Raw genomic sequence first — 11,285 nt, 5'->3', positions numbered from 1 at the left:
TTTTTTGCGGAGTATGTTACAACTGAGTTGCTAGCCTGGATTGAGTAGATGCATGTAAAATAGACAATCAAGACTACAGATGTGCCCAGAAATCTAAAGTTTGCAGAATTTAACTGTAATTTCTATTCGAATCTAAGGTCCTGCAGAGTCCACTTGACAATCCTCACATGAACGAGCAGGCCGTCTAAAAGTTTTTCAAAGGTGAGTCAAGATTAACTTTTGTTGACAAGGTGAAAACTGAAAATGCCAAATGGAGACCGAGCTCCATGGAGGCCTTAATTTGGAATCATCAAAATTCAAACTTTTCAGTTTCAGAAAACTCTGAAAACAAATACACATATATAGGAAAACTTTTATGTTACACAGTTTGGTACGGCGAGACGTGCATGTAAGCATATGCATGTGGCTTATTAATTATTATAGGGAAAGAAAAGAAAATCCTATTCCCGATGGTCGTCAGGAAGAAGAAAAAGATTTGCATGATTCAAGGATGCTCACCAGATGGCATCGATGGGCTTGCCGAGCACCGTGGTGGAGAGCTGCCGCGCCATCCCCTGACTGAGATCGTAGATATGCAGCTTCACCGGGTACTCATCCTGCAGTGCACCCCCAACCATGGATCGTCATCTCAGCTCCAATGCAAGCATCAGCAGCTTAATTTCAACGGAAACCCATAGGCACAAGAATTCCTTCCTTCCTTCCTTACCTCTGCCACCTTCCCCCGAAGCTGGCCTCCGAAGCATCCGCACCTGGCAAGAAGAGGCAGCTTCCATGACGACAGAGAAGAACAACATGCGCGCCCAAAGAAAGACAGCCGGCAGCTTCAAATTTCTACGGGGCACAGAGAAAAGAGTAAGGGTGTCCAAGGAAGATATACCCGGCGAAAGCGAATCTGCTCCGGCGTGGCTTCGCCATGTCCGAGCTCGTTGGATGGAGTTTGCACGCACGCACCAGAAGGCGAGGTCGTTGGATAAAAGCAAGCGGCAGCAGGCGTGCGGAGCTGGGGCGGCTCCGATTGCTTCTGTGCTTGTCAAGGACTCGATCGCCTTTTGGTTTCTTTCTTTCTTTCTTTCTTGCGCAGGGGTTTCTCCTCTCCTCCTACTCCTCCTGTCTGCGTTGCGTGGAGTGGAGAGGACTCCGGCCGAGACAAGCCAAGAGGAATACATTACTACTACCCTAATGTTTTTTTTCCTTTGGATTTTGTAGGCGGACAGGTCGGGTGGTTGCTTGTTGTGTTGGTGCGGGAAACAAGCAACCATCAGAGATCAGACCAACCGCCGCCTCATCTCCGTTTCCAGCCGCAGCAGCTGCTGCTGCTGGTCATGGTCAGGTGCACACACAAACAAAACCATATTGACGCAATCGCCTTATACTACATTGTTTCGTTTGTACTCCCTCCGTCCCGTAATATACAAACGTTTTTGAAACTACACTAGTGTCAAAAACGTTCTTATATTATGGGACAGAAGGAGTAGCTTTTGTACAAATCACTCGGACTAAATTCTGCAGGGATCCAAGTCCAACCGTGCACTGCAACTCTTGCTTGCTTTTACACCAAAGAAAACTGAAACCAGCCAAGTCCCTGCATGCATTTCCATCGTATCTTTGCTTCCAGAATCCCCCAAAAACAACAGAAAAACTCTCCAAAGTTAACGCACGCGATACATCATTGGCTACACTGAAGACTTTTATCTATTTGTATGTATCGAGGTGTACCTTTAGTGCAACTTAAAAATTCAACAGGTTGAGCCCCGCTTAAGCCCATGGCAACAAGGCACCAATGATTCCAGGGCAAGAAGCAGACTATTAGGAAATTCGTATCAACAACCAGAGTGATTGATGATGTCTCAGCAACCTACAACTACAGCTTACATGGGCACATATCACGCGCATATTAGTTTACACATAATTTGTTCTGGTCTAGTTTGCTACCTATGCTTACATGTCCGAATGAACAGTCCTTTCAGTAATGTCACCAAATATTTGTTTAGAGATACTGAATGTGCAAGGACTGCACAATCCAAAGATGCTGACATAAAAACTGCCACTAACTATCCAAATTCAAATGTTACGAAGATCGACGAAGAGTGAACAAAAGGTCAGGAAACTTACAAACAAATAGCAAACGTGTGATACTAAAGCAAAATGACCAGTACAAGGGGCAATGCCGCTCACAACAGCCATCAGCAAGCCAAATATCCTGATCAAATTATTGGTGTAGCATTTCCAGTAAAGCAATGTGTATGTTCAGGACAGCTAATATGAGTACAGGGCTGTTACTTTTTCTCCTCGCCAGCAAAAAATTAGACACAAACAATATCAGAATAATTAAGATATTCGCACAACCATCTTGTTCTTTTTTCCGGCAGATAGCAGCAGCACCTTCCCATCAACTATATCACCTTCCTCGACCAACTTATCCTCACTATTGACCTTCGTGTTATTCAAGTACAGACCACCCTGCTTTATAAGCCGCCTAGCCGCTGATTTGCTTGCGAGCAAACCTGTAGAGGCAGCCAGATCAACCAGGGGAGACTTGAATACTTGGTCGTATGGTAAAGAACACGACGGTACATCATCTGCTATTCCCTCAATTGTTTGTGAGTCCAGCTGTGTCTGTGCCCCAGGCCGTAAGGCCTCAGTTGCCTTCAAGGCCTCCTCCACTCCCTCCTGGCCATGGACGAAGCGTGTCACCTCTTCTGCAAGCCTCCTTTGAACTGTGTTTGGCACATAGCCGGGCTTCTTCATCGATTCTTCCAACTCATGAATCTCATCCAAGCTCAAAAATGTAAGGATTTTCATAAACCTTACGACATCAACATCCGGGACTGAGAAAAAGTACTGGTAAAACTTGTAAGGGGAGAGCATCTTTGATGAGAGCCAAATAGCCCCATCCTCTGTCTTTCCAAACTTGGTTCCATCGCTCTTCAGCAAGAGTGGGAATGTCAGACCGTGCGCTCCCTCAACCTGGAGAATTTTCCGGATCAAGTCGGTACCCGCGGTGATGTTTCCCCACTGATCACTACCCCCAATCTGCACATTGACACCCATGTTCTTGAACATGTACAGGAAGTCATAGCCCTGGAGAAGCTGGTAGGTGAACTCAGTGTAGCTCATACCATCTTCTGAATTGAGCCGCTTCTTCACACTCTCCTTGGCAATCATCGTCCCGACAGCGCGAACTTGCCCACCTCCTTGAGGAAATCAAGCAATGTGATGTCCTTCCACCAGTCGTAGTTATCCAAGATAACAAAGGAACCCATACTTTCCCCCGCATTGCCCGAGTTCTCTGATAAATCCTGGTCAGAATTGGCAAGAGCATCTTCATGTTTGTCCAAAATCGCGTCTTTACCAGATTGGGCGAGATGAGATGGCTCGGGGGCGCGGGTGAGGATCTGAGCGATGAGCGACTTGATCGCGTCAGAGTTGGCGACCACGGCGGCGAGGTCTAGCTCAGGGCGCTCGGCGCTTTTTCCGGAGGGATCTCCGACGCGGCCAGTCGCTCCGCCGACGAGCGCGACGGCGGTGTGGCCGCAACGACGGAACCAGGAGAGCGCGACAAGGCCGAGGAGGTTGCCGAGATGCAGGCTCTCGGCCGTGGGGTCGAAGCCGCAGTAAACCTTGAGCTGCTTCTGCTCCCCAGAAGCTGCCGAGGAAGAACCGAACGCCTCGGAGGTGGTAGCCTCCACGAGCCCGCGCTCCCGGAGAACGTCGACTACTCCGCGCCGGACGGTCGTGGCTGCGGCGTTTGCTGAAGCCACAGCACTGGCGGAGAGGTGGCGGCGGCGGCGAGGGTCAGGGAGGAGGAGGAGGCGATGCGGACGGAACAAGGCTCTGGAAGAGGCGGCCATGGCGGCGGAAGCCATCGCTGGGAGAGGAGGCGGAGGTGTTGATAGGGCCTCGAGCTGTTGATAGGGCTTGCCGGGTTAGCCAGACGCAGAATGGTTCCGCATGAGCAACGCCACATCGGATCACACACTCCCTATACTTTATGGGCTTTTTGTAGGCCGGCCTACTGGGCCGTCATACACTCATGTCCACGTTCATGGATTGTCATCACAGGTCTCTTTATCACTGGTCATGTTTATCTCAAAAACAAAATCACTGGTCATGTCCATGTTCATGGTATGTGAGGCATAAGAAGATGGGCGGTACTAGGCGCGGGTGCGCCGGCCCAAAGTTTCGGTCGGTCGCTTGCGAGCCGCGTGGGCCATTGGATCGGGCAAAAAACTGTTCGCCCCGAGCTTCTCCTTCCCCGCGTTGGTCCCGCGTCTCGCGCGACTCCTCGAATGTGCGGCGCGGCAATCTATCGCCTCCGGTCGCAGCACCGCACCGCCCCTCGCTTCAAGCTAGATAGTCGTCCTGCTCGTCGCCGCCGTCGTGGTTCGCAGCCACCCACCACCAACATCTCACCTCCCGTGAAGCACTGTGGGAGTTCATGAATGGATGCAGAAAAAAGCGCCGGTAGTAGCAAAAAATCGATACGGTTGCAGCAAAAGCTTCTGCCGTCGTCACTGGTTGTAACTCGCCATGCAGGGTGTAGCATCGTCGTCTCTAGGCGTCGTGGGTTGCAACTTCTTGACAAAACGATCGTAACATCTGATGGTGCCAGTTGCAGCCTTTGTTGTCCATAGTTGTAGCATTCCTCGTCGCCGGGGTCGTTCATGGTTGTAACATTTGTCATCCATGACTATAACATCTTGTCAAAGGGTTGTATTTGTTGTTGCTGGTTGCATCCTTCGTTCGTTCCATGGTTGTAGCATTTGTCGCCCGCCGGCCATTGGCCATGGTTGTAACATCTGTCAAAAGGGTTGTAGCTCCTAACTGCGTCGGTTGCAACCCTCGCTGTAGTTTCCAGCAAAAAAATGTTCGTCGCGGTTGTAGCAAATTTCCATCGTGGTTGTAACTCTGACATCGGTCGGTTCCAGCAAATTTCCACTATGGATGTAGCTTGACGTCGGTTAGTTCTAGCATGTGGTGACCGCGTCTCCAACCTCGGGCTGCCAGGTGGCATCTCCGGCATCGCTAGGTGCACCGCCTGGCTTGCTGGTCGGTTCTTGCTCCTCGTCCCGCGTGGCCATGGTGTCCTCTACACGGAGCATGTGAAGAGCCCAGTAAAAGTAGTAGGGGTGGGTCTGCGGCGCAAGGGGGTATGCCGCTGGTCGACGGTGGGGGGCGAGGGCGCGCGGCCGCACGAGCTCACCGGGCGGTGCTGGTCCACCAGGAAGAAAGAAGGAAAAAGAGAAGATCTGTTGGTGGAGAAGATACATGATCTGGGAGAGGGCGCACCAGGGACGCATGATTCTTTACGATCGTACGCACGCGACGCGGCCGACCGGCTGGCGCCCCGGATACATGTGTTTTTCTAAGGGGGTCCACGAGTCCATTTTTCAAAGCCCGCAGCAAACAAACTTCTCAACTCCTACCTTATGGGCATGGCCCAGTTTGTCAAGCTACTGCGGTTACACAACGATGGCTGCCACTTCCGGAGAGTTATATGAAAATTAATATAGATGGGGCAATATCAAACAATTGGCACAGAGGAGTTGGAGTGGCAATTTGTAGGGATCCTAACAGCATCTCTAGCAGACCCCGTATAATGCCGACCCGCAAAATACGTATACAATTCGTGAAAAAGCGGCTTTGCGGGCCGGCGCGGGCGGCGGCCGATAGCCGCCGCCCGCGCCGGCCTTTAAATCAGTAATTTGCATTTCAATTTCAGGCATGAAAATGTGATGTAGGGACAGGGTAGAACCCTAGATGCCCGATCTTTCACGATTGGAGGGGATCCTATGAAGAACACGGGGAGAAATCACGAGGGGAAACAAGAGAGAATCACTCAAACCAACAAGATTCGGTTACACATGTGCTAGATCCTCAAACACAAAGAGATACATGATTTAAATCCAACAAAGGACGATAAAAGTAGCTAGTTCATCTCCATGAGGCGGTCTTGAGGGGTCTTCCTATGAAGGGGTCTTGAATTCGCTTGGGGGATCTTCTTCGAAGAGGTCGTGAACCCCGATGGAGAAGTAACCAAGTTGATGAGCAAATCTCTAATATGAGCTAAACCATTGCTAACCCTAACTAGGAGGAGGAGGAGGAGGTCTATTTATAATCTAAGTGCAAATGGGGGCAAAGTGAAAGGGTACATGGCCTCGGGCCCAAAACTGTGCACACACAGGCAGCGGACGTCCGGCCTTTACCGGTCGTCCGGTGGCTCACGAGGGTCCGGACGTCCGGTAGGGTTCGGACTTCTGCTATTTTCATTCTGTTGAAGTGGCACCAGACGTCCGGAGATGGCCGGTCATCCGGTCGCTTTGGACTTCCGCTGATTTGGCTCGGGCTGATGGCACCGATCATCCGGTGAGGGCCGGACATCCGCTTGCTAGGAGGTGTCCCCGGTCGTCCGGTCCTGGACAGATGTCCGCTTGTTGTAGTTTGCGATGGCTGGGACTTGGGCCGGCTGGGGCTTCAGGCACCGGACGTCCGGTCCCGACCGGTCGTCCGGTGGCTGGAGCTTCTTCGGTAGCTCTTCTTCTTGTCCCTCATACTTGGTGTCCTCGTCGTCTTGTCCATTGGATGTAGCTGTTCCATGGCCTTCCTCCAAGTACCTGATCACACATAGTGTTTCCGCTTGAGGTAGTAGCCATGTCTCATGTGTAGAGAGTGGGAGTTCGGAGAGGAGTGAGTTCACCTTATCTTCGATAGCCTTTGCTCGAGCTCTTGTCATTGGTCCAAGTGGTGTCGTAGGAGATAGATGCATCCATGGGGATGATCGTGGGATGCTCTGCATCATCCCCCCCCCCCCGCTTGGGAAAGATCCGACCTCGGATCGAAATCTTCATCACCATGGTAGGGAGCTAGATCTTTGATGTTGAAGATGTCACTCACGTTGTACTTGTTGCACGGGAGGTCGATCTTGTAAGCGTTGTTGTTGTTGTAGCATGCTAGCACCTTGAAGGGTCCATCAGCTTGGGGTAGAAGTTTGGACTTGCTTTCATTGGGGAAGCATTCCTTGCGAAGGTGTAGCCACACAAGATCTCCAATGTTGAATATCATGGGTTGCTTGTTGATGTTGAGCTTGGTCGCGAGTCGTTGCACTTGGCGCTTGATGGTGTGCCTTGTATCTTCATGCATCTTCTTGAGGTAGCTTGCTCGTGCACTCGCGTCCATATTGATGCACTCTTGTAGTGGAAGAGGAAGAATGTCCAATGGGGACAACGGGCTGAAACCGTAGATGACCTCGAAGGGGGACTTACCGGTAGTCGAATGTCTTGCACAGTTGTAGGCATACTCAGCGATGGGTAGGCACTCCTCCCACTCCTTGATGTTCCTCTTGATCAACATGCATAGTAGAGTGGAGAGTGTTCGGTTTGTCACCTCCGTTTGGAAGTCGGTTTGAGGATGGTATGCCGAAGAGAACAAGAGCTTGATTCTGAGCTTGGCGCATAGAGTCTTCCAAAAGTAACTCAAGAACTTGACATCGCGGTTCGAGACAACCGCCTTTGGCACTCCATGGAGGCGCAAGAATTCCCTACAAAAAGGATTTGCAATATGTGAAGCATCATCTATCTTGTTGCATGGGATAAAATGAGCCTTCTTAGAGAATTGGTCCACAACAACAACCACGGAATCCTTTACATTTTGAGTTCTAGGCAAACCAAGTACAAAGTCCATGCTAATGTCTCCCCAAGGTTGATATGGAATAGGAAGTGTCATGTAAAGACCATAGGATTGAGCATTTGACTTAGCTTTGCGACATGTCGAACATCGGTTGGTGAAGCGTGAGACGTCACGGAACATCTTGGGCCAAAAATAGTTCTTGGAGAGAGTAGCGAATGTCTTGTCACATCCAAAGTGTCCCATTAGTCCTCCATGAGATTCTTGCAAAAGTAACAAACAAAGAGAAGATTCAGGGATGCAAAGTTTGTTAACTCTCATAAGATAATCATCTTTGATGTAATAGCATTCCCAAGATGTATGCGTCAAACACTTTGCGTAAGGAATAGCAAAAGTAGGATCATGCGCATACAAGTCTTTAATGTGCTCAAAACCAATGGCATTCAATTCAAGTTTTGCGACAAGCATGCATACGCGGGAAAGAGCATCCGCCATAACATTTTCTTTACCTTTGATGTACTTGATGACATAAGGAAATGACTCAATGAATTCACTCCACTTAGCATGACGCTTGTTCAACTTAGTTTGACCCTTTAGGTACTTGAGTGTTTCATGATCGGTATGGATGATAAATTCACGAGGGCAAAGATAATGTTCCCATTCACGCAAAACTCACACTAAAGCATATAGCTCTTTGTCATAGATGGGATAATTGAGTTGTGCTCCAGAAAGTTTCTGACTAAAGTATGCTATGGGGCGCTTCTCTTGCGTTAACACACCTCCTATGCCATTACCACTAGCATCGCAGTGAATTTCAGAAGGTTTGTCAAAGTTGGGTAATGCAAGCATGGGAGCATGAGTAATCAAATTGTTAAGCTCATTAAATGCGGTGTCTTCGGATGATCCCCAAACAAATGGCACAATTTTCTTACTCAAAGCATGCAAAGGTGAAGCAATGGTGCTAAGATCCTTCACAAATCTATGAGAGAAACCGGCTAAACCAAGAAAACTACGCACTTGTTACAAGTTGGTTGGTTGGGGCCAAGTTTTAATATCATTGGTCTTAGATTCATCTACATGAACACCCTTAGAAGACACAACGAAACCCAAGAAAACAAGCTTATCAACACCAAAAAGGCATTTCTCCATATTAGCATAAAGGCGCTCTTTCCTAAGGGTTTGCAACACGGTTCTAAGATGGGTGAGATGATCTTTGAGGGATTTGCTAAAGACAAGAATATCATCAAAATAGACCACAACAAATACACCAATATATGGACGAAGAACAAAATGCATGACTCGCATGAAAGTATTGGGTGCTTCGGATAAACCCGTTGGCATAAAGAGCCATTCATATAAGCCAAATTTGGTCTTAAATGTGGTTTTCCATTCATCACCTTCTTGGATGCGTATTTGATAGTAGCCACTTTTAAGATCAATTTTAGAGAAAATTGCGGCTCCGCTAAGTTCATCTAGCATATCATCTAGACGTGGAATGGGGCAACGTTATCTAACGGTGATAGCATTGATGGGACGGCAATCGGAACACATGCGATAAGTGCCATCTTTCTTAGGAACAAGGATTACTGAGACGGCACAAGGGCTCAAGCTTTCACGTACATGACCGTTGTCGATGAGTTGTTGTACTTGCTGTTGGATCTCCTTAGTTTCCTTGGGGTTGACGCGGTATGGAGCCTTGTTAGGTAGAGGTGCTCCGGGGACGAGATCGATTCGGTGTATGATGCCTTGTAGTGGTGGCAGTCACAGAGGTAGCTCATCAGGGAAAACGTCTTGGAATTCCTGCAAAAGAGAAGACAACATTAAAGGTAGATTGTGAGAGGTGTTATTTTTTGGTGCCTCGTCCTTGCACAAAAGGACATAGTGCATAACACTTGATGGGTTCTCACACACTTCTCTCATCTCACGTTTGGTAGCAAATAGGACTAAGTTTTTCTTGTCGCTCATCATGGAGGCACTCAATTTGGGCTTGTGGCACTCACTCTCTTTGTGGTGGTTCGCTCTCTCACTATTCTCTCCATGATGGGTGGCTTGCTTGTCGGTGATCACTTGACTTGGAGACATAGGTCGTAGCGCGTACTCCTTTCCTTTCATCCTGAAGCTATAGTGATTGGTACGCCCATTGTGGATGACACCTCGGTCGAATTGCCATGGTCGACCAAGAAGGAGGTGGCAAACGGACAACGGCATCACGCTCCAAAGTGTCTTCATATGCTCCTATCTTGAAGGAAACTTTCACCGTATGCTCGACTTGGATAGTGCCATAATCGCTTAGCCATTGAACTTTGTAGGAGTGCGGGTGGTTCATCTTGACCAATTGGAGCTTGGAGCATAGTTCTTCACTTGCCAAGTTATGACAACTCCCTCCATCGATGATGACTTTAACGGACCTTCCATTGATGCCAGCCTTGGTGTGGAAGATATGGCATCTTTGGTCTTCATCTTGTTGATGTTGAAGAGTCAAGACCTTGGAGACAACGAGAGTGGGGCTCGGATCCTCATCACAAAAGACTTGATCATCTTCATCTTAGTTCACGCGCCGGTGCATGGCCACTTACTCAAGGGCTTCCATCTCCTCTTCACTCATGGAGTCATATGTTCCGTCATCGTTGAGGATCATGGTGCGCTTGTTGGTACACTCAAAGGACTTGTGACCTCGGCCGCCACATGTGAAACACTTGATGGATCTTGTCTTGACAGTCTCATCAGTTGGAGTAGATGATGAAGCTCTCGACTTGAAGTTGCTTCTAGTAGGAGGACGACTTGAGGTTGTCGAAGTTTTCTTGTAACTTGACTTGTCGCCGTTGCTTGTAGATGGCTTGGTTGAGGTAGAAGGTGTTGGAGTTGTTGAAGCTTGGTTGTTGGAGAAGCAGTAGCTCTTGGAAGAGTACTTGGCATACTTGAAGTCATCTTGCACTTGACGTTCTGCTTTGGTAGCTTGATACACTAGCTCAATGAGGTTGCAGTAGGGTTGGAAGTCGGCAATCTTCTTGATGGGATGATTGAGGCCATTCAAGAAACGGGCCATAGTTTGATCATCATCTGCTGTGACATTGGCTCTTATCATGGCAATCTCCATTTCCTTGTAGTATTCTTCAACGCTCTTGGTTCCTTGCTTTAGGAGTTGGAGTTTCTTGAAGAGGTCGCGGTTGTAGTATGTTTGGACAAAGCGTGCTCGCATGACATCCTTCATTTGATCCCATGTGGTGATTGGTGGTTCACCTCTTGCTTCGCGGCGCTCAAGGACTTGTTCCCATCATATGAGCACATATTCTTGGAACTCAAGGGATCCCATGGCGATCTTCTTCTCTTCCTCATAGTTGTGCAAACGAAAGATCTTGTCGACCTTCAATGCCCATGAAATGTACTCTTCGGGATCATTGCTTCCGGTGAACTTGGGCATGGTGAACTTGAGCTTTCTGTAGTGTTGCTCTTCATTGTGTTGGGGTCGAGGGTGATGACGTCCTTGACACGGAGGATTGTCTCCCTCAACTTGCACTTGTCGTGGAGGATTTCCATAGTCATCATGCTCTTGGTGAACTTGAGGTTCTTGTCAAGGTTGTGGAGGACCTTGTCGAGCATTTGGAGGAGCTTGAGGAACTTGACGATGCACACGTGCTTGATAAATCCTCTCTTGAACTTCA

The 11,285-nt window shown here is 48.7% G+C and overlaps 1 protein-coding gene and 1 pseudogene across 1 annotated transcript in view; both read right to left on the bottom strand.

Moving 5' to 3' along the window:
• Positions 1-1,161, bottom strand: part of LOC119321107 (uncharacterized protein KIAA0754-like) — a 3,155-nt gene extending 1,994 nt beyond the window's left edge. The window contains exons 1-3 of the mRNA XM_037594939.1: positions 878-1,161; positions 707-749; positions 499-596 (exon numbers count right to left, since the gene is read on the bottom strand). Of these exons, the coding sequence (XP_037450836.1) occupies positions 499-596; positions 707-749; positions 878-915 (179 nt within the window). The 5' untranslated portion in view covers positions 916-1,161. The remainder of the gene's footprint in view (positions 1-498; positions 597-706; positions 750-877) is intronic.
• A 1,025-nt stretch (positions 1,162-2,186) lies between these two features.
• LOC119321099 lies at positions 2,187-3,944 on the bottom strand (annotated as a pseudogene).
• Between the last annotated feature and the right edge of the window lie 7,341 nt (positions 3,945-11,285).

The sequence above is a fragment of the Triticum dicoccoides genome, chromosome 1B (assembly GCF_002162155.2).
Source record: "Triticum dicoccoides isolate Atlit2015 ecotype Zavitan chromosome 1B, WEW_v2.0, whole genome shotgun sequence".
Taxonomy (NCBI): Eukaryota; Viridiplantae; Streptophyta; class Magnoliopsida; order Poales; family Poaceae; genus Triticum; species Triticum dicoccoides.
The sequence above is the reverse complement of the archived record's forward strand: the minus strand, read 5'-3'. Positions and strand labels throughout refer to the sequence as shown.